Source organism: Protopterus annectens, chromosome 4.part0, assembly GCF_019279795.1.
Source record: "Protopterus annectens isolate FY-2018-M chromosome 4.part0, PAN1.0, whole genome shotgun sequence".
Lineage (NCBI taxonomy): Eukaryota > Metazoa > Chordata > Ceratodontiformes > Protopteridae > Protopterus > Protopterus annectens.
This window is the reverse complement of record NC_056733.1, coordinates 582159770-582183733: the sequence shown is the minus strand read 5'-3', so window position 1 is coordinate 582183733 and position 23964 is coordinate 582159770. Positions and strand designations below refer to the sequence as shown.

The window sequence follows — 23964 nt, the reverse complement described above, 5'->3', positions numbered from 1 at the left end:
CTGGATTCATTATCAAACATGCCTGCTAGAAACTGGAAGACTGCTGGAACCAGATAAGAGTATGGATTCTGGCCTTGCTACAACTCCCCACAGACAAATTCATCCACCTACTCCAGTAGTTATCAGTGCAGGGCTTCTGGGATGCTGTAAGGATATGAATCATGACTGAAGGAAGGAGTCCCTGTCCATCAATCCCATAACATCACTGCCTCCCAACAGATGGGACAGGAATGATGTATCATATCAAACTGTTAACCATTTGTCTTTGACTTTTTAAAACTCACTAGTGAGAGTCCTGGAATATCAAGGCTAAACGAGCAAAAATGTAGACTTGCATACACTACATCTAATAATGTCATTTCTCTGAATGTTACCTCTTCTCAGGAGTATGATGATTCCAGGGTTGGTATACAAGTTTTTCGGGGAGGACGAAATGGAGCGTGACCCCCACAAAAGCAACTTTAAAAGAACAGCAGCAATGTTCAACATGTGCTGTTCCCTATTTTCTCATTATCTTTTTTGTATTTCTGGGCTCACAATTGTAAGTCCTAGAATTACAACAGAGAGCCATACCAAATCATTACCATACTGTCACAGTAGACTGCAATCACACACTAAGGAAAAGTCCTGTACAGCAGGCAACTTTAGAAGGACTGCCTTCATCTCCAAGGAATCAATGGGCATTGTACACTGCCTATTCTATCCGCACCGCAGAATATACTGAAAATAATCTAACTTGAAGGACAGAGAATCTATTTTGAAAGGAAATTTGTCCATTTTTTGCTGACAAAACAAGCACTGGAACAACTCTTGACTCAATATTGAATGCAGGGGAATTGTGGTGCATTGTGGGAGTTAAAGAAATTTTACAACACGGGAGAGTCTCAAAGGTGCTGGCAACTGCTGCCTGCAGATAACCAGTCCTGACGCTGAAGTCGATCATTTAAGATTGCAATAAACCCATTTCATACTTAGCACTTCAACCTAACCAATAGGTTATTATGCAGCCCAAAAGTTTGTTTTACTATTTATGGACATAAAAATGGAGAGGAAAGCAAGAGGAGGAAAAGCTACATAACTTTCTCATCTAATGCGGCTGGACAGTCCTCCTCCAAAATGGTACAGTTCAAAGAATCAATATACAGACCTATGAATGCTCAGACAAAAATCACAGTGATAATGCCACCAGTTACCTGACTTCATGCCATGTAAAGTACAGTTGTGTACACTTACCATGAATGTACATGTTTGAGTGTATTCACTGTTGCAGACATTACATTTGGGTTATCTGTCTGCAGGTAGCCATCAGCCGGCCTGATTATCAAAGTCTTGGGTCCTGCGTCGGATGCTGTCTTCTTCCATGACATCAGGTAGTCAGGGGTATAAAGCATGCAGCCAATGCCATTACATCAGTTTTTCTTGCCCCAGATGTCAGGTGCCCCCATAATGGGAAGCAATTATATACAAGATTACACCTCCAACAAAAAACAAATGCATCAGAAAGCTGAAAAACAGTAAACACGAAAAAAGGTATAGCCAATAGAAGTCAGGGGGGCTGGAGGGAGGGTAACCAGGACTACAACAGTGAATACACTCGAACACCTGCATTTATGGTAAGTGTACACAACTGTACTATGTTCTTCATGTTTCGCTGTTGCAGTCATTACATTTGGGTAGATTCCCAAAGCTAAGGAAGGGAGGAGGCAGTTAGAGGGCATTAGGACAGGCTATTAAGCCCTGCAAGACTGCAGTGGCAAACCCAGCTCTAGATTTAGAAAAAAATAGGCAAGTGGTAATGTTTGGTGAAGGTATGTACAGAACTCCAGGTAGCAGCTTCTAGGATGTCTCTCATAGGAACACCTCTAAGAAAGGCTGTTGAAGTAGATGCAGCCCTGGTGGAATGTGATCTTATCCCCTGTGAGGTAGGTTTTCCATGGTGCTTATAGCAGAAATTAATGAAATGGCCTATCCATTTAGAAATGGTTTGCTTTGAAATGCCCTTCCCCTCTGCCCCTGCAGCAAAGGCAACTAGCAGCTGCTCAGTTTTCCTGAGAAGCTTAGTCCTGTCTAAATAAAATCTAAGTTGTCTGTGCACATCTAAAGAGTGCAGTATTCATTCTCCTTTGTTCTGTGGATTAGAGAAGCAGGTTGGCAAATGAATGGACTGATTAAGGGCCACACTGGATACCACCTTGGGCATAAAGGAAGGATTGGTCCTGAGGGACACCCTGTCTGCATGGAAGATGATGAAGGGCACCACTGCCATGAGGGCCTGTAATTCAGAGACTCTTCTTGCTGAAGTGATGGCTAGAAGGACGTCTGTTCTCCAAGAAAGGAATTTCAACTCTGTAGTTGCAGCTGGCTCAAAAGGCAGTAGAGTAAGCTTTTCCAATACAAAGTTAAAGGTCCCAGGCTGGTGTAGGGGCTCTCCTGGGTGGTCTTAAATTTTTGACCCCTCTGAGGAACTGCTTCAGCAGGGGGTGAGAGAAGAGGGGTGGGCTCAGTATTGCAATGTGCTGAAATGGCTGATGCATGAATTTTAAAAGATGAGAAGGAAAGGCCCTTGTGGAACATCTCTAAGTATTGAAGAATATGCGGTAAGCTGGGCACTGCTGTGCCCATCCCCTGAGTCTGGATCCAGGAACAGTATCTTTTCCACTTTTCAGCATAGGATTTTCTAGTACTAGGCCTCCTTGCCTCCAGGCCGACATCCAGCACTTGCTTACTGAGGGATGATATTGGAGAGCTCAGGTAATTTAGTCAGGCTGCAAGGTTCAGGGTTTGAAGCTGGGGGTGCAGAATATGGCCCTCCTGCTGGGACAGCAGTGAAGGGGTGTGAGGCAGGTCCCATGGTTCCAGCAGTGACATACTGTGCAAGAGGGGGTACCCAGTGTTGGCGTGGCCAGTCTAGTGCAATGAGAATTGTCCTTGGTTTGTCCTGTTTGATCTTTAGCAGAACTTTCGAGAGGAGAGGCAGAGGAGGAAAGGCATAAACTGAGAGGCTTTCCCAGGTGAAGGACAGGGAATCCACTTTCCAAGCTTGTCTGTTTTGAGTCCTTGTGCAGAATTTGTCCATTTCGTAGTTCTGAGGGAGGCAAACCGGTCCATCTCTGGGCTCCCCAATCAGATTTCTGCTTAGGTTGTCTGCCAGTGAATTTAGCTTGCCTGGCAGGTATTGAGCTTGTAGGTGCACTTGGTAGCTCAAGGCTGTGTTCCACAGAGCCATGGCTAGCCTGCAGAGAGGGTACAAGTCGGTTCCCCCCGCTTGTTTATGTACCACATAACAGTGGTGTTGTTTGTCTTTACACATAATTGTCCTGGAAGAATGTGGTCCTTGAAGGCGGTCAGAGAATTCTGTACAGCTAACATTTCTTTTTGATTGATATGCAGGTGCATTTGACTTGGGTTCCATTTGCCGTAAATGCACTGCCCTGCCAAGTGAGCCCCCCCATGCATAGTCTGATGCGTCTGTTAGGGTTTGGGTGGCAGGGGTTAGAATGAATGGCAGTCCCTTGTGGTAGCAGGACTCTGCCCACCAAAGGAACTCTTGTCTTTATACAAGGAATGATAGGAATCATTGACTCCAGGTCCTGAGAATGTTGACATCATAAGCTTTTTAGATACCATTGTAGTTTCCTCATATGCAGTCTTGCATATGGAATTAGTAGGATGCAAGAGGCCATGAACCCCAGGGCTTACAGTATTTTCCTTGCAGATAGCTGGGTCTCTGTGGCCAGTAGTCTGAAGTAGGCTGTCAAACTTGTTTCTCTGGTGTGACGTAGGCCATCTGGGAAGTTGTGTTCAAGCTTGCTCCCCAGGAATACAATTTGTTGCCAGGGTACTAGATGAGATTTCTTTTCGTTTATGGTGTACCCCAGTGAAGTTAGCAGTTTCTTTACAACTGTCAGATGAATTAATAGTGTGTCCTGGCTTTCTGCCTGAATAAGACAATCGTCCAGGTATGTACATATTTGAATATTTCTTTGCCTGCAGATTGCAATGACTGGAGCTAGGCACGTTGTGAATACCCTGGGTGCAGTAGATAAGCCAAAGGGCAGTGCAGAGAACTGATAGTGCATGTAGCCTGCTCTGAAGCGTAAGCATTTTCTGCAAGATTCCCTTAAAGGAAGCTTACCTGCACATCCCAATAAGTACAATGTTGACAACCAGGCATTTTTGCCTAGCATGGTAAGCAGCTGATGAAGAGCTGGCATTTTGAATTTTGGGATTACTAAAAAGGCGTTTAGAGTACACAGGTCCAGGATAGGACACCAGGAGTTGTCTTTTCTAGGTACCAGGAAAAGTCTAGTAAAAACCGTGTCCCCATTCCTCTGCTGGGACAGGCTGAATAGCCCTGATACTTAGAAGAGAGAACACCTGCTGTTGAGCCTCTGCCCACTGATTTGGGGGTAGGTCTGGCCAACCGTTAAGGGTTGGTAAGGAGTGGAAGTGGAATCTGTATCCTTGGGAAACTACATTTAAAACCCATTTGCCTTGGGTAATGAGTTCCCAGTTTTTTGCATGCAAGGCAATCTTTCCCCCTAAGGGAGCAGACAGTTGAGCAGGGCTTGGAAGGTTTAAGGTTAAGTTATTGTGACAGTTTACCATAGGGGGTGTCTTACTACTTCCAGCTTTGGAAGTGGGAGCCCCCCCCCACTGCTTAGGCCTGTGGAGTACCTTGAGACTGTAGCCTAGGTGGTCTGCTGTTCCTGGGTTTGGACTGAGAAGACCTGGAAGAGACAGGAAAGGACCAATTCTTAGAAGGCCAATGCCTACTAAATCTGGGAGGCTGAATTCGCAGGAAATCTTTAACAGTTTGCATAGATTTTACTTTTTCCTCCATCTTTTTAAGTACTTCTGCTTTGTTGCCAAACAGGCAGTCTTGGTTTAAGGGAGCATCCAGTAATTTAGCTTTAACATGATCTGGCAAGTTTTGCTCCTTAAGCCAAGCATGCCTTCTAAGAACAGACCAAGTGACAGCAGCCCTGCAAGATGCTTCTAAAGAGTCAAAACCACATTGCAAAGTATGTTTACCAACTTGTTCAGCAGAATGCATTAAATCCTGTAATTCTTTATTTTCAGCACAGTCAGGAATCAACATAATTTTCTGTTTAAGTAGTCCAATAATATGCCTCTGATACTTTAACATATGAAACTGAAAGTTTAAGGCCCGACTGGCCAAAGTAGCAGAAGTGTATACCTTCTTACCTCATCTGTCTCTGGAATCTCTATTAGAGGGGTAAGGTTTTTGGCAGTAGTAGCCTTAATGCCTTTGGGTCCCTGTGAAATGGTCTCTGGATCCACAGCAGGATTCTTGAGAGTCAGGTACTCTAATACCTGTCAGGTTTCCTGGGAGCCGGAGGTGAAGTGTCAGGGGCCAGGCTAGATTCCAAAAAGGCATCATCTACAATGTCCAGTACAGGGGGGACAGCTAAAGGCCTGTGTGTCGAGGAAGGTAAGAATTACCTAAGCCTCTTTTTGGAGTCAGAGTAATCCTGGCTTTCCCAGTGGAAATGCTCCTTGAGTGTGTGCAAGGTTTCACCAAAAGAAAAATCGTCTGGAGGGGAAGCAGAGGGGAATGGAATCCTCTGCATCAGAATCCTCATAGGTAGACAAGGGCAAATCTTGGTCATCAGAAGAAATAGAAATTTCAGAATCCTCATCAGAAGAATCAGAAGGAAAAGCAGTTCTAGGTCTCTTACAGGGAGAAGGCTGGCTTCCCCTAATCAGAGTTAAGGTCTTCAGCCATTCTTACCATTTGTTTTTTAGGCATATGGGCCTGACCATGTGGTTTGGATGTCTGTTTTCTAGGCGTGGGTCGAGTTTTAGACCTTGAAGAAGAATATGGCGTCAGTTTGAAAATGCAAGTCCGTACGCCTGAATACACCCTCAGAAGCCAGTGCCTGCACAGTGGCTCCGGACCCATCCAAGGTAGAGACATCCGCAGGTTCCATAGTCGAAGAAGCATCTCGCGTCATACCGGACTCTGAATGGGTCTCAGTAGAGGCCTGCGAATCAGAAGTAGCAGGTGTCAGGGGCTGCGAAAGCGCCTCACTGAGTACTGGCGAACTGGCAACTAGCTTAACGGAAGCGTCGTCAGCAGCTTTGGACCAATGCGGTCTGTCTCTGTATAGTTACGTTTTTTCGGAATGTTGGTAGTCGAATGGCTTATCAAAGCCATTTCTGGATAATTAAACAGAGTACCGAAATAGTTTGAATAAGGCAGAAAACAGACAGCGAGGGACGTCATGGTCTGGGCCCTAGGCAAGGAATGCAATACGAATGAAAATCTTTGACGTATTTGCTTTCCACAGGTAATACAATTGTTAACTTTTACTGACATCTGTTTAGAGCAAGAAAAAGGATCCCCAATGGGGTACTTAGCTTTTTTGAAGACTTCAGTTCTGAAACTCGAAAACGGAAATTTCAGGAGTCGGCCGAACTGCTTCTGCTTCGGGCACCACTCGGCAAGAAAGACTGATGTAATGGCGTCAGCTGCATGCTTTATACCCCTGACTATCTGATGTCATGGAAGAAGAGACAGCATCCGATTCAGGACCCAAGACTTTGATAATCAGACCAGCTGAGGGCTACCTGCAGGCAGATAATCCAAATGTAATGACTGCAACAGTGAAACACGAAGAACATCTAATGATTCTACCAATTATACCTAAAACAACACACCACCATCATCAATAACCGTAACCTAATCTGTTACTTACTATACCTTTGCATTTTAACTCATTTTAATGCAGTCTCTCACTTTTTAAACTGTAAACCACCTAAAGTGATGGAATCTCTCTAGTACTTCAGTAACAGAACTTGCACTCCTTACAGTTTATATGTCAGCGCTATTACATCACACAAACTATAAAATGTCAGTTCATATGGCTACTCAAACTGCAGAATACATGGAGTTTAACTACTACTAAATATCCAAAGAGTACCACAACACCAGTACAGGTACTTAGTGGCCTGAAACCACTATGTAGTTAACACGCAAAACATTTGAGAGCCCAAAGATTCTCACAAAATAAAGATCCATACATGGTACAGGTGAAAGGTGGTACTGGTAAACAGAGTCGAGTTCATGGAATATTACCTAAAAACTCAAGTGATAAGGAATTCAAAAGTGGGAAGTAGTCATCATTTTTATACACGACTGCAAATATGATACAAGGGAAGGTCCAAGTCTGCAAAAGATATCAAAACCTACTATCAAGGAGACTCTCTAGAAAAATGATAAATATGCACAGGCTTAAAAAACCTTGGGAATGCAAATGACCATATACTAACACTGTATTAGCTTATGATACAGGGAACTAAATGTACGTAAACCATAGCTCTGTTAAAGACAACTAAGACTAGAAAACAAAAAAAAAAAAAGTTTTACATGACTACTTCATCTTTTATGCAATATTAGTGCCTTTGCCTTACTCAAAGGGGTTCAGTATTCTTTTATGGCTTACTCTGCCCTAAAATTAAAAGGGCTGGCTGGCACTCTGATAGGATTTCATTTTAAGTCAAGACTTCTCAAATGTGATACAATTTTCATCTGCCTTTCCATGACTTAAAACTTCAGAGTTACTAGATCTTAAGGCAGCAACCTGTCGATTTTAATGACATCCTTTGATTTTTTTAAGTTATGAGCTCCAGTCAGTACTACACTTTTTCAAAAAGTAACACTATTACTTAGTTTTTGCTTTTTAAAGGAAAGCTTGCAGTATAAAAGACTGCAGAAGGGAAAAAGATGGCCACATGAAAAGCATGATAAATCAACCAAAGAAGCTTACTAAGCCGGGAAAATAATACAGATGCAAACGTCTCAAGGGCTACATAAAGTATTCCTAATTAAACGCAAACAAACTAGAAGAACATTAAGAGAAAAGGAATGGAAACTACATACACATACATGCAATACATGTGTATGTACATATGCATGTGCTTACACACACACACAAGCACACAGCAACATATCTTTCAACTTCTTAGAGCAAAACACCTGGACAATAAAGACATAAATAAAGGAAGGACAAAGGTCCAAAAATAGGGACAATTTTATGCACTTTCTGCCAAAAAGTGCTCTTTAAGGAGAGGAACTTAAGGGCTGTAGCAAATAACCTTAAACTGATTATTCAGTATGACAGGCAACATGCAAGTAAAGAAACAATGAGATACAGAAAAAGGAATATCACAGCAATGAAGAACAGCTAGCACCCAAAAAACTACAACATAATGTTTTAGAATTACAGAACTTTTGCTAGGGCAAGCTGCGGCTGAGTCACAATTGCTCACAGTGTGTGTTTGCCAACTCAACAACAGCCTTGCGTGTAATCTGTTTTGGAATCCTGGTAATGGGGCACTCTACTCAAGTTTGAAGAAATTCTTCAGCCTGGAGACATTTTAATTCAATTAAATTAAACATAACTTAACTTAAGAGAGTACTGTACCCCGCAAAGAAAGCACTAAGCAAAGTATCAGTTGGTTTGTCATGCAAGGCAAGGAATAAGTAGCACTAACATTACATATATTTTATATATATATATATATATATATATATATATATATATATATATATATATATATATATATATATATATATTTTTTTTTTTTACTGCAGAGATCTTATAAAGGGATTCAAATGGAACACTGAAAGAGACAGTTCTCCGCACCACAGAAAACTAGATGTCTGAAAGTCTTCTAAAGAAGAATGAAATGAAAAAAAATCAACGGTAGATGTATGGAATATTGTGAATTTCTAGTATGTTTGGGAAATGTTCCATTTTAATTTTGGTACCCCAGCTAGACATACCTCTCAACCTTGCAGTGCAAGAAATCTAGACAAAGCCTAAAATGGTGGGGGGAGTGGGGGGCAATGACTCAAAGATAAGGCCAAATTTTAAATATTGCTCTTACAAACTTAGAAAGTTGCTAGAATAACTGGATGTGTTGCTGGCATGCATTTTCTGAATATACGAAGTCTGAAACTAAAATGTTTGTCATTATTTAGTGACTATAGTCTTCAGCAATTTGCCAAAAAACATACATTTTATGCAGAATACACCAAAAATAAGACACAAAAATCTGGACAGTTGAGAAGTAAGCAGCCAGATGCCCAGCTTATTTGGTAACTTAGCAGTCTGGAATACTGCAACAGTGATCTGAGGAAGGAACCCAACAGTTTCTGTTATTAAAACTATAAAAAGATGCATTGTGTAGGTTTACCTGGCAGAAAAAATGGGTATGTCTATTTAGCATCTGCTGCTCAGACATCAGTATTTTACAATGTACACTGGATCAAACTTTACTATTTTTGGCAGTACTTGATCAAGCATTTTCTGTATAGAAAAAGCTCCCTAATTCAGTGGAAGTTGCCCTCTTTTTAATATATGATATTCCCACTAGCTGGACAAAGACAGATCTTGGGTCAAAAACCACTAGTCAGTTTTGCCAAAATAAGCTTCAACTTCAACCTTTTTAGAGCAAAGAGCTCTTTGGGTACCATACAGATGAGTATATGCCCTCTGCAACCCTTTTAATAATCAGAACGCATTCCAAGTCACCAGTACCCAAGACAAACACACCACAACAAACTTCTGCCGATTGCTGCAAAAGCTGACATCATATTCAAATCAATGACTAGTTTCATGTCAACTTGGGAAAGACAAGGATCACAATGCCTACTTGAGAGAAACCAAGCCCATTCCTACTATTCAGAATTCGGGCTGTATGGGTAGGTGGGTGCTGGGGGGCATGCACTTTTACCACTTATAACTATGAAGTGACAAAGTTATTTGGAAATAAATTAAGACTGGTGCCAAGTAAAGCTCTTGCTAATTCAATGCTGGCTTAAATTTAACTCTTGACAAGAGGACAATGACATTTTCAAAATGTGTACCCTTATCCTAATCAGTTTTAAACTGCTGCATGCCACTGAAAATCATTCTTCTGATATACAGAGGTCTAACCAATGTTGCACTAAAGCCCTCATGTGACACAGAGGCAACACTCCCTCTTATTTTAGGGTTCAGATTCCTGCTCAAGGAATGTCAAGTCCAAAACAGCCAGAAAGCTATTAGTACACCATAATGGAAGCATAGCGGCAATAAGAGTATTTAATAAGTAAGCAATGTTAGCAAGAAACCGTTCTCACTGGGGGGGGGCAGACAGACACGCACAAAAGACACAAAACACACACAAAAACACTTCTGATAAAATACCAGAAGCAGACAACAGTAGTATTACAAATGAAACCATCAAAAGAGCAAAGTGTTAACAGATCCTACAAAAATGTTTTATCTGGATTCAATAAAACAAAACTCAAGACTCCATCTACTAACAAGCTCACTTCTTAACATCTCCCAAGGGCTTAGCCCGTAACACCTGCACAAGTCCTTTGGAGCATTTATTTACCAATGTCTCAGCATCCTCATGACAGTGGGAGCCAACTATTTTTTTTATTTTTCATGCCAGTGAGCTCAATCTCTCCCTCCTAAAAAGCTCTCTGGGTAAAGAAAGACTTCTAAAGCAGCCTGATTAACTGTAGTAAGGCCAATCAACATATCAAACGGGTCTAAAAAATAAACAAAATTCAACAGCAGTAATAGGCAGCTAATGTGTTCAAACACTTAAACATCAGTCAGAATACACTGCTTTACCTTACAACTTAGGACCCTCTTAATGCACGGTCTGTGCTTTAATGTTCTTGACTTGGAATGGAAAAGAATTAAAAAACTGCAACTGCATATCACCTTCAGTACTCCTCTGGCCTTGTACAGTCTGAATCGACCCAAAAGAGGAGATGTGAGTCAGAATTCACCCCCCCCCCCCAAACCTACTGGCACTGGTTTTATCTATTTTCTATTGCATCACAATACTTCTGCAGGCCAAATTAGCAATCTACTACCCTAACTTTAATTAAATATATTTTGTAGGCCTCTGCATAAGCCATCATGGCTGGCGGACAGGTTCAACACAAAATGTAAAAATACGTTTTAGAAAATGGATACGACTCAGTCTCAAATTCTGTTTCACGACTTGCAGTTATCTTGGGGGGGGGACTGTAATCCATAAACAAAAACAAAATATCTAGTCTAACCGTGCTGAAAGACTTTAGCAACATTTCAGTAGTACTACAATGCTTGGATTCCAGCCAGATAATGAAAGACTGTCTACATTAAACAAAAAAACACCACTAGTCTTTGGCTAGTTCTTCACTTTCCTTTAGGGCTAATTAAGACTTGATGATCATCATGGAAGAGCTTCCTACAGCATAAGAGGGTAATCTCAACATTCAGCAGCAATGAGACAGATGCCCTTTAATCTCAAAGTATAAATGCAGCAGTTCTGACAAACACCTGACCTTTGACTGCTTTGGAGTCTAGTAGTCAGTTTTACTATAAGAGTTCACAGCATTACCAAGAATGCTTAACAAATGTGAATAGAGGTCTCTGTCATCCCTTCACTGATGAAGGTGTGCCCGGTCATCTGGACGTTTGACATGTATTCTCCTAACTCGTTCAATGCGCTCTCTTTCCTCATCATCATCAAAGTGATGGGAGCGACCTGCTGCACCTCCTGTTGCCTCAAGCAAAGCATTATCCGGTCCACGACCATCTTGGGCCTCATACAGTAGGATATTCAGGGTCTCTTCATAAATTCGGGCTTCTGGAAACTCAACCTGTAAGAAAGGGAAGTTTGAAGTTATGCATCATAAGTGGCAGAAACACACCAAGAAGCACTGCATAATTACAAAATGCATTTTTATTCAGAGAACTGCTGTATTCACCTTTGCATGGATATCACATTACCGTTACAGGATGTCTGCATGTAATAGATACCAGCTGCAGAAAAAAAACACTTCAGTAATTGTTGCCCAATATTATTTATCCAAGTACAAAGTAAAAAAAGTGAAACTCTCACCATGTGTAACTAAATGAGGTAATGCAAGTGTAAAACCAGTAACAGCCAATGTGGACCTTTACTAGTAAGATGTGGTACTGACAAAAGGCGTTTTCTGAAACGATGATAAATAGCTTTTTTACATCCTGAAGGCAAAGCATGACTATTGGCTTTCTGTCTAATAAAATATGTATGCAAACCCTGACCTTACATAACTTGACAAATGCAGTTCTATCACCATACATGCATCTAATCAAAACTGTACCAATGCATTAGTAAGTTACGAAGAGCAGTACACACAGCATGGCAAAGCAAGTTTAAAAACAAATCTGCTTACTGCAGATTTGCCTTTATGAAACTTGCATTAGCAGTGCTTAAATTACATGATGCAGTAAAAAGACATAGCCCAAAGACAATGTGATTTTTCTCTTAAATGTTGTGATGCAAGCAGCAGCTTCTCTACAAGGCAAATGTGGTGGGTTCACTGTAAAGTCATCAAGAATTGCTCAGACGCAAGGAAATTTCCTGAGATGGCAGCTAGCTTATCCATCAGACAGGCATATGGCAAGGCCGCATGCCACAAGCTTTCTGCTAAAGTAAAATCCTATGAAAATCAGCTGGCCTTCTAACACAAAAGTACCAGCTTAGCTCATGACATTAGCAATCAAGCATTCATGCTCAAGAAAGAATACATGATTAAACATTTCTGACAGGAGGAAGAATAAAGATTGACCAGAAAGTCAGCTCTTCTTTCTTGACAGTATGATCAGCAGCTCCAGTGTTTGTATACATTTCTGCAGTCAAACCACTGTATGTAGATAAGAGAAAGACTTGGATCAACATCAGACACTCGGTACGGTTATTACGCATATACTTACATGCAGATGGGAAGCTAGGAAAATAATTTAACAGAAAGGAAGGCTGAGCTATGTGCATCTGCAGGATGCCTGGACTACATGATGAGAAACCCAAGAATGGCACACACCCCCAACAGACTGGTAAAAGCAGATATTAGGACAGAATCATATGGGATAGAGCAAAGGGAAAAGTTGAACAAAGAAAAAAAGAACTTGGGAGAACAACTGAGGAGGTGACTTCTCTAGGGCTTTAAAAAGACACACACAAAACAAGTAAGACAGCATGTGAAACCAGTGCAAGAACTGCATGAAAATGTTTGCAAGCACTGGTGGCTCCAGGTGCCTTTCCTTGCTGGGGTGCAGCAAGGGCACAGTAGCTACTGGGGTATGAGAAAAAAGATACAAAATATATGTGCAAAAGGAGAGCATCACTTGCCCACTTCTATACTAACCAAGTCTGCTTTTCTTCACAGGAATGCAGTCCTGTAATCAAATGAAATGTGGAGCAACTTTTAGCGACCAAAGAATGCACTTAGCTTGTGATTTACACTAGAACTTTACATTTGAACTTTGTGATCCAGACCTGCACACACAAAACCTTTATTCTTACAATTTCTACAAGGCCAAGGATACCCATAATTAAGAAGTCATTCCCTTACCACCACCAAAGGCAAATTAGGAGGTGCAGTTTTTGTTTACGTAAAACGGGTTGAAGGTTAGATGATAGTTTCAGAAGTGATTTAAAAAGTAAAGAATAGTTGTGTAGAACTTACCATAACCTTAGATGTCCTTCACTTCCATGTTGCATTATTCATTAACAGTATGGAGTTGCTGCCAGCAGCACCGCCTTCTGGCCAGTATAAATGTCTTTGCTTCTGGAGGGTACATGTGATGTCCCTTGCCAGGGCCATAAACCAACGTAGGGAATAAAGGTGACATCTGCATGTATCCTCCTCAGAATGAACTGCTGCATACAGTAGTACTCCTGTGGGTACGAAGGGTCCCAAGGGAGCCCTTAGAATTACATGTAGGCTAGAGTCAGGGTAGCAGGTAGTTTATGTTTAGTGAAGAGACTGGGGGAAAGAAGAGTCATGTCCCCACAAGTCAGTATGGTATGTTAGATGGTAGAGGGGAAGGTGGGAGGGACTGACTACTGCAACATGGAAGAGAAGAACATCTAAGGTTATGATAAGTTCTTAAACAACTATTCTCACACGTTGCAGTATTCATAACAGTAAGGAGAGTACCAGAGCTTTTAGGTATGGTTCTGGGTGGAGGATTGGTTTCCCTGGTCAATGAGTCCTTGGAGAATGGACATGGCAAACCCTGCTCTGACTCTAGAGACTACGTCCAGTTCGTAATGCTTGATAAAGGTGTGAACAGAAGTCCAAGTGGCAGCTTCCAGGATGGAAGCGTAGTCAATTCCTTTGAAAAAAGCAGCTGATGAAGCAGCTGCCCTTGTAGAATGAGGTTAGACTTGACCGTGCACGGATTTTCCATGGTAAGAATAGCATACAGTAATGAATTTAGAAATCCATGAAGAAATGGCCTGCTTGGAGACTGCCTTCCCTAGAGCTCTTGGGTGGAAGAAGATGAAAAGTTGATCTGACTTTCTGATCGGCTTGGTTTTGTCTAAGTAATACCTCAGTTGTCCGTGGAAATCCAAGGAATGCAGAGTCCTTTCTGAGGAATTTTGTGGTTGAGAGTAGAAAAAGTACAGTTTTGTACCTACCATAAATGTAGATGTCCGAACTGGATAGCATCTGCAGTCATAACAACTGGATGAATCTCTTGATAAGAAATATGTATTAGAAATGGTAAATAACATACAACAGGTTAGTAACCATTCCTTAAAATGTGGCTATGATGCACTGGAGGCTTCATTTAGATCAGCCATGACTGGCACAGTGATAAGAAGGCATGCATGGCTAAAAGAGCAAGCTTTACCGGATCATGTTAAAGCTAAGTTGCTAGATGCTCCTATGGATAAGACAAGTTTGTTTGGTACACCTGCCCAGCAGGTTATGAAGAAAATGGAAGAAAAGGCAAAATCTGTCCAAACGGTTAAAGATTTCTTGCAGGTACAACCCACAAGGTTTAGCAGGAACTGGCCTGCCAAAATTGGTCCTTTCCTGACTCCACAAGATCTCAAAGGGGCAGGAACGTGCGTTCCAGAGGCAGAAACCAATCTAGAGGAGGTGCCTACAGAGGACGACAGTGGCAAGGTAACAACAGAGGCACAGACACAACCTCTGCCACTACATCAACACAACCACAGTGACTTAACCCTAAATCCGCCTACCAGGAACAAATAGCAGCTCCTTTAGGCGGAAAGTTAACCTTATTTTCAAAGAACTGGCACTACATAACAAAAGACAAGTGGATTCTACAAACCATAGATCAAGGCTACCGGTTCCACTTCCACACTTTACCAGTCAAAAGAGGAATGCCAAATCTACCTCCAAATCAAAAAACAAAGGATCTACAACAGATAATGGAGTTAGCAAACATGAGAGCTGTGGAAAGAGTGCCAACAGCAGAGCAAGGAAAGGGGTTCTACTCCAAATTATTCCTAGTTCCAAGAAAGGAAAAAAGTTGGAGACCAATTCTCGACCTGTCCACCTTAAATACATACATCATTGTCCCAAAATTCAAAATGCTGACCTTACAGCAACTTCTTCCCATGCTGGGCAAGGAGTGTTGGCTGGTAACTCTAGATCTCAAGGAGGCATACCTGCACGTCCCCATTCCACCAATCTGCAGAAGATACCTCAGATTTCTTGCAGGATCAGAGCACTATCAATTCTCAGCATTGCCCTTTGGCTTATCTACTGCGCCCAGAGTATTCACAAAATGCCTGGCATCAGTAATCGCCCATTGCAGACTACAGGGAATTCAAATTTACCCATACCTGGACGACTGCTTACTACAAGGGGACAACAAAAGCAAGCTGACAACAGATTTACAAAGGGTCATTTACTTGCTACAAGCACTGGGATACACAGTCAATTTACAAAAGTCAAGGCTGATACCATCCCAAACAAGGACCTTCTTGGGCGTGGAATTGGACACAGTGAAACAAATGGCATTCCTAACTACAGAAAAACAAAAAGAACTCCCTCTTTACTTCTTGGCACTAACAAAACTGAACAAGATAACAGCAAGGAAAGTACTCCAGGCCTTGGGCTTCATGGCATCATGCATAATCTTGGTCCCATTTGCCAGACTACATATGAGAAAACTACAGTGGTACCTAAAGAATTTATGGTCCCAACACAGACACAGCCTGGAAACAGAAATCCCACTAATTCCATGCTTAAAACAGGAGCTCCTATGGTGGGCTCAGGCATGCCAGTCAAACCCAGGCCTACCCTTTCGCAGATGTCAAGCAAGCCAGACCATCACAACAGACGCTTCAGACCTAGGATGGGGGGCCCACGTGCTGGACAAATGCGTGCAAGGACTCTGGACACAGGATCAACTTCACCTGCACATCAACCTAAAAGAAATGCTGGCAGTAAAACTGGCAATCCAAAAGTTCAAACCATTTCTCAAAGAGGGCCAGTTGATGATAAGGACAGACAACACCACAGTCATGTGGTACATCAACAAACAGGGAGGCACTCATTCATACCCCCTATGCAGAATGACTTTGGAGCTGTGGACCCTGGCACTCCGCTACAACATCCAGTTACAGGCAATATTTGTACCGGGAAAAGAAAATACTCTAGCAGACATACTAAGCAGAACCACTTCGATGCCCACGAATGGAAGCTGCACCGGACATCTTCAAGACCATCTCAAAGAAATGGGGAATGCCTCAGATAGATCTATTCGCATCACCTCTCAATCACCAGCTCAAAAATTCTGCACAAGGACATTCCACCCACTAGCATGGAAAGTGGATTCGCTCTCCTTCAGCTGGAAAGGCCTAACAGCATATGCATTCCCACCTCTTCCCTTGATACACAAAGTACTACTAAAAATCAAGGAAGAACGTCCAAGGATAATCCTGATAGCTCCAAACTGGCCAAGACAACACTGGTACCCACTACTGAGGAGCATGTCTCGGAACAATATGTGGCCAATTCCCCTGATGCCTTTGATGTTAACTCAGAACAACTACAGCATCATGCATCCAAACCTAAAAACGTTACAACTGACTGCATGGAACATCACATAGCAGCAGCTAACACAGAGCTTTCCCAAAGAGTTAAAGACATTATGCTTGAAGCACGCAGGCCTTCAACAAGAAGGAACTATGCTGGAAAATGGAAAAGGTTTGTCATTTGGAGTACTGAAAGAGGAAAAGATGTGTCAAACATAGATATGCCTAACATTCTGGAGTACCTGGCTGAACTTCTTCATTCAGGCCTGTCCTACTCCTCCATCAAGATACATGCATCAGCTATTTCAGCAGAATACAGCTTTGATCCACCTGTTTTTTCGCACCCTTTGCTCAGGCAGTTTCTCAGAGGAATCAAGAATGTAAAACCTCCAAGGAAGCCACCATTACCAGCTTGGGACTTAAACTTTGTGCTAGAAAAGTTGACACTATCACCCTTTGAACCAGCAGCAACAGCAGACCTACAACACCTGTCATGGAAAACTGCTTTCCTACTGGCAATTACTTCAGCAAGGAGGGTTTCAGAACTACAGGCCTTAATGGCGGTGCAACCCTTCCTAATCTTCCACCAAGATAGAGTGTCCATGAGGACTAATCCTACATTTATGCCTAAGGTGGTATCCAGAGTGTCTTTAAACCAGGCAATCCACCTACCTACCTTCTTTCCCAACCCACAAAACAGAGGGAAAGAATACTGCATACCTTGGATGTACATAGACAGCTACGCTACTACTTGGACAGAACAAAAATAGCAGAAAGACTGACCAACTTTTCGTAGCTTATGCAACAGGAAGGGAAGGAAAAGCTATTTCCAAACAGACAATCTCCAAATGGATAGGAAATTGCATACGATTCTGTTACTCCTTCCATGGAAAACCAATTCCACAGAACATAAGACCTCATTCTACAAGGGCAACAGCCACTACCACAGCCTTCTTACGAGGAGTGGCAACCAAAGACATTATTGAGGCGGCTACTTGGACCTCCGTGCATACATTTGCCAAGCATTACAATTTGCCTCTATATTCCAGATCCCGAGCAGGGTTTGCCACTGCTGTACTGCAAGGGATCCTAAACACACCATAATTTACCTTTATCCTCCTCCCCTGGTTGGAGCTATCAGGATTATCCTTGGACGTTCTTCCTTGATTTTTAGTAGTACTTTGTGTATCAAGAGAAGAGGTGGGAATGCATATGCTGTTAGGCCTTTCCAGCTGAAGGAGAGCGAATCCACTTTCCATGCTAGTGGGTGGAATGTCCTTGTGCAGAATTTTTTGAGCTGGTGATTGAGAGGTGATGCGAATAGATCTATCTGAGGCATTCCCCATTTCTTTGAGATGGTCTTGAAGATGTCCGGGTGCAGCTTCCATTCGTGGGCATCCGAAGTGGTTCTGCTTAGTATGTCTGCTAGAGTATTTTCTTTTCCCGGTACAAATATTGCCTGTAACTGGATGTTGTAGCCGAGTGCCAGGGTCCACAGCTCCAAAGTCATTCTGCATAGGGGGTATGAATGAGTGCCTCCCTGTTTGTTGATGTACCACATGACTGTGGTGTTGTCTGTCCTTATCATCAACTGGCCCTCTTTGAGAAATGGTTTGAACTTTTGGATTGCCAGTTTTACTGCCAGCATTTCTTTTAGGTTGATGTGCAGGTGAAGTTGATCCTGTGTCCAGAGTCCTTGCACGCATTTGTCCAGCACGTGGGCCCCCCATCCTAGGTCTGAAGCGTCTGTTGTGATGGTCTGGCTTGCTTGACATCTGCGAAAGGGTAGGCCTGGGTTTGACTGGCATGCCTGAGCCCACCATAGGAGCTCCTGTTTTAAGCATGGAATTAGTGGGATTTCTGTTTCCAGGCTGTGTCTGTGTTGGGACCATAAATTCTTTAGGTACCACTGTAGTTTTCTCATATGTAGTCTGGCAAATGGGACCAAGATTATGCATGATGCCATGAAGCCCAAGGCCTGGAGTACTTTCCTTGCTGTTATCTTGTTCAGTTTTGTTAGTGCCAAGAAGTAAAGAGGGAGTTCTTTTTGTTTTTCTGTAGTTAGGAATGCCATTTGTTTCACTGTGTCCAATTCCGCGCCCAAGAAGGTCCTTGTTTGGGATGGTATCAGCCTTGACTTTTGTAAATTGACTGTGTATCCCAGTGCTTGTAGCAAGTAAATGACCCTTTGTAAATCTGTTGTCAGCTTGCTTTTGTTGTCCCCTTGTAGTAAGCAGTCGTCCAGGTATGGGTAAATTTGAATTCCCTGTAGTCTGCAATGGGTGATTACTGATGCCAGGCATTTTGTGAATACTCTGAGTACAGGAGATAAGACAAAGGGCAATGCTGAGAATTGATAGTGCTCTGATCCTGCAAGAAATCTGAGGTATCTTCTGCAGATTGGTCGAATGGGACGTGCAGGTATGCCTCCTTGAGATCTAGAGTTACCAGCCAACACTCCTTGCCCAGCATGGGAAGAAGTTGCTGTAAGGTCAGCATTTTGAATTTTGGGACAATGATGTATGTATTTAAGGTGGACAGGTCGAGAATTGGTCTCCAACTTTTTTCCTTTCTTGGAACTAGGAATAATTTGGAGTAGAACCCCTTTCCTTGCTCTGCTGTTGGCACTCTTTCCACAGCTCTCATGTTTGCTAACTCCATTATCTGTTGTAGATCCTTTGTTTTTTGATTTGGAGGTAGATTTGGCATTCCTCTTTTGACTGGTAAAGTGTGGAAGTGGAACCGGTAGCCTTGATCTATGGTTTGTAGAATCCACTTGTCTTTTGTTATGTAGTGCCAGTTCTTTGAAAATAAGGTTAACTTTCCGCCTAAAGGAGCTGCTATTTGTTCCCTGGTAGGCGGATTTAGGGTTAAGTCACTGTGGTTGTGTTGATGTAGTGGCAGAGGTTGTGTCTGTGCCTCTGTTGTTACCTTGCCACTGTAGTCCTCTGTAGGCACCTCCTCTAGATTGGTTTCTGCCTCTGGAACGTCTGTTCCTGCCCCTTTGAGATCTTGTGGAGTCAGGAAAGGACCAATTTTTGGCAGGCCAGTTCCTGCTAAACCTTGGGGGTTGTACCTGCAAGAAATCTTTAACCGTTTGGAAAGATTTTGCCTTTTCTTCCATTTTCTTCATAACCTGCTGGGCAGGTGTACCAAACAAACTTGTCTTATCCATAGGAGCATCTAGCAACTTAGCTTTAACATGATCCAGTAAAGCTTGCTCTTTTAGCCATGCATGCCTTCTTATCACTGTGCCAGTCATGGCTGATCTAAATGAAGCCTCCAGTGCATCATAGCCACATTTTAAGGAATGGTTACTAACCTGTTGTATGTTATTTACCATTTCTAATACATATTTCTTATCAAGAGATTCATCCAGTTGTTATGACTGCAGATGCATCCATGAAGGACATCTGGTAGGTTAATGGTCTGGTTTAGTGAGAGTTCATTAACCACCCTAAGGCATGAACGAACGGTTGGTTCTGACAGCAACTCTGTCCTTGTGGAAAATAAGGTACGGAGAGGTAGCCATGAGGGATTGTATCTCCGATACCCTCCTGGCGGATGTAAGGACCACTAGTAGAACTGTTTTCAGTGTGCATAGCTTCAGGGATACTGAATGAGCTGGTTCAAAGGGTGGCAATATTCGTTTTTCTAGTATGAAGTTCAGGTTCCAAGGGGGAGGAATAGGTTTCCTGGGAGGCCTGATGTGAAGAACCCCCTTTGAGGAAAAGTTTAACCTCCAGTCTGGAAGCCAGAGGAGGGGGAGACAGACAGGTAGAGATGGCAGATAAATGCACTTTGACTGATGAGTAAGTTAGTCCTGAAGCAGCTCACACAAATAGGAAAGGACCACAAGTATAAAGGTAGTCAAAGGGTTCTGGTTTTTCCCGTTGACACCAGTAGGAGAATCTGTTCCATTTAGATACATAGTTTCTCCTGGTACTATGTTTTCTGGCATCCTGCAGAACATTGAGTAGATCCTCTGAGTATAGGTGTCTGTAGGGGATCAAAACCCCATCACCCATAAGGTTAATTTCAGATTGTTCACCTGAGGGTATAGTAGGGATCCCCTGTCCTGTGTGAGCAGGTCTATTCGGCAGGGTAACCTGTGGTGATTACCCTTGGCTAGTAGGTGTAGGAGGGGAAACCAATGCTGTCTTGGCCAAAAATGGGTCACCATTAGGATTTTTGGGTTGTCCCTCTGTATTTTCAGGAGGAATTTCTGAATTAAGGTTAAGGGGGAAGGGGGGCAGAGCATAGAGGTACATTCCCTCCCAAGAAAAGGAGAAGGCGTCCACTTCCCATGCTTGTGGATGCGGATTCTTTGTGCAGAATTTAGCCAGTCTATCTGTTCTGGGCAAAAGAAAAAAGATCTGCTTGTGGAATACCCCACCTGTGGATTATGTCCAGGAATACTTCCCTGTGAAGCATCCATTCATGACTGGGAGCTGAAGTTCTGCTCAGGAAGTCTGCCATAACATTCTCTGTTGAAGGAATATAAACAGCTACCAGATGAATATGAAAAGATAATGCTAGGTTCCAGATGTGGACTGCCAGGCTGCATAGAAGGTAAGGCTTCATTCCCCCTGCTTGTTTATGTACCACAGGACCGTCATATTGTCTGTGATTACTTTCAGGGTTCCTGGCTGAACGGCTGACATGAAGGTTAGTAGGGCCAACAGTAAAGCCCTCATTTAATTAATGGTGATATGGTCCTTGTGTCTTGGGTTGGACCATATGCCCTGCAGAGAGAGTTGTTTTTGGTTTGTAAGTATCACTGCACCCACCCAAAGTCAGAAGCATCTGTGGAGACCTGCTGCAGTGGTCCTGGGACCTGAAGGTGGATCCCTTGGTTGATGTGAAGAGCTGATATCCACCACTGGAGTTCCCTCTTCAAACACTGAAGTAAGGGGAGAGGGGTGTCCAGGGGCTGGGAGTGTTGGCTCCATAAGTTTTTCAGTACCCACTGGATTTTTCACAAGTGAAGTTTTGCCAGAGGCAACATGTGTATGAGTGATGCCATGTGGCCTAATAGTCTTAAAAATTCTTGAGCTGGCAAGGAAGTGTGGGAGAGGAGGTTTTGAAGTACAGACAAAGGTCTAGGACTCTGATCTGGAATGAAGACTTTCATTTTTTATGTTCTGATCCTGCATCCCAAGAAAACCAGGTCTTGAGGGGGGATCAGGTGAGACTTTTCGTAGTTTACGGTGAACCCTAACCGAGTTAGGTTGGAGATTACCTGTTGTAAATGTAGTAGGAGGACTAGGCAGTCTTGATGAAGAATGAGCAGGGCATCCAGGTATGGGTATATCTGATATACCAAGTCCTGGCAGTGAGCAATGACGGGAGCCAGGCACTTTGTGAATACTCAGGGAGCAGTGGAGAGTCCAAAGGGGAAAGCAGAGAATTGCAAATGGAAAGAGCCTATTGCAAATCTGACGTATTTCCTGTAATATAGGTGGATAGGGATGTGCAGGTTGGCATCCTTCAAATCCAGGGCTACCATGAAGCCCTGAGTTGGAATGAGTGGTAAGAGCAGGGGTAAGTTTATCATTTTAAAACTGGGAACCTTGAGAAACAGGTTTAGAAAAGATAAGTCTAGGATTGGCATCCAAGGGCCGTCCTTCCTTGGTATCAGAAACATTCTGGAGTAGAAGCCCATGTTTCTTTGATGGCATGGTACCTGTTCTATGGTACCTTGAGCTAGAAGTTGTTGAATGATAGGTGGAAAAAGGTGGGTTTGGCTTGCAGGTGGTTGAGGGATACCACGAAAGGGTGGTAGCATCCACCAAGTCATTAAATAGCCTGACTGAATGATGGAGAGAACCCATTGTTCTGAAGTGATTATCCACTAGGAGGGAAGGGAGAGGGTGAGACTGAGGAAAAGTGGGGTGTTTGGGTGTAAGTGGGGGGAGTCACAGAGGAGGCGGTCTGGGGTTGTCAGACTGGCCTCGAAAGGGGATGGTGGAAGAAAGTACAGTTGTGTACACTTGCCATAAATGCAGATGTTTGAGTGTATTCACTGTTGCAGTCATTACATTTGGGTAATCTGCTGGCAGGTTGCCCTCAAGTCGGCCTGATTAACAAAATCTTGGGTCCTGCGTCAGTTGCTGTCCCTTCTTCCATGACGTCAGGTCGTCAGGGGTATAAAACATGCAGCCGACGCCATTACATCAGTTTTTCTTGCCCCAGATGTCAGGTGCCCCACAAATGGGGAGCAAAATGTGTGTGTGTGTGTGTGTGTGTGTGTGTGTGTGTGTGTGTGTGTGTGTGTGTGTGTGTGTGTGTGTATATACAATTTAAAAAGCAAACATATACCTTCAAACAAAAGCAAATACACCAAAAAGGCTTTTAATCATAGTAAAAGAAAGGACAGGTATAGTTAGAGAAAAACAGGGGGCTGGAGGGAGGGTAACCAGGACTGCAACAGTGAATACACTCGAACATCTACATTTATGGTAAGTGTACACAACTGTACTATGTTCTTCATGTTTCACTGTTGCAGTCATTACATTTGGGTAGAATCCCAAAGCTATGGTTGGGAGGATGGATTTATACAGCATTAGGAGCAGCTATAAGGGCCTGCAGGACAGCAGTGGCAAAGCCAGCTCTGGATTTAGAGAAGAGAGGAAAATGGTAATGTTTGGTGAATGTATGAACTGAGCTCCAGGTAGCAGCTTCTAGAATGTCTCTGGTAGGAACCCCTCTAAGAAAGGCTGCAGAAGTAGATGCAGCCCTGGTGGAATGAGATCTGATCCCCTTGGGGATAGGTTTACCAAGGTGTGTATAGCAGAAACGAGTACAATGGCTTATCCATTTGGAAATAGTCTGCTTTGAAATAGCCTTTCCCTCTGCCCCTGCAGCAAATGCCACCAATATTTGTTCAGATTTTTAGAGATTTTGTCCTGTTTAAGTAGAATCTAGGTTGTCTGTGTACATCCAATGAATGCAGAATCCGCTCACCCTTGTTCTGTGGATTGGGGAAGAAAGTTGGCAGATGAATGGTCTGATTAAGAGCCACACTGGATACCACCTTAGGCATAAAGGATGGATTGGGTCCTGAGAGCCACCCTGTCCAGATAAAAAATAATGAAA

The 23964-nt window shown here is 42.9% G+C and overlaps 1 protein-coding gene across 1 annotated transcript in view; it reads right to left on the bottom strand.

Annotated features, from left to right (window-relative positions):
- Positions 1–10272: 10272 nt before the first annotated feature.
- The window catches only part of KCTD10 (potassium channel tetramerization domain containing 10), a 351521-nt gene continuing 337829 nt past the window's right edge, over positions 10273–23964 (bottom strand). Inside the window, exon 7 of the mRNA XM_044068512.1 lies at positions 10273–11680. Within this exon, the coding sequence (XP_043924447.1) occupies positions 11462–11680 (219 nt within the window). The 3' untranslated portion in view covers positions 10273–11461. The remainder of the gene's footprint in view (positions 11681–23964) is intronic.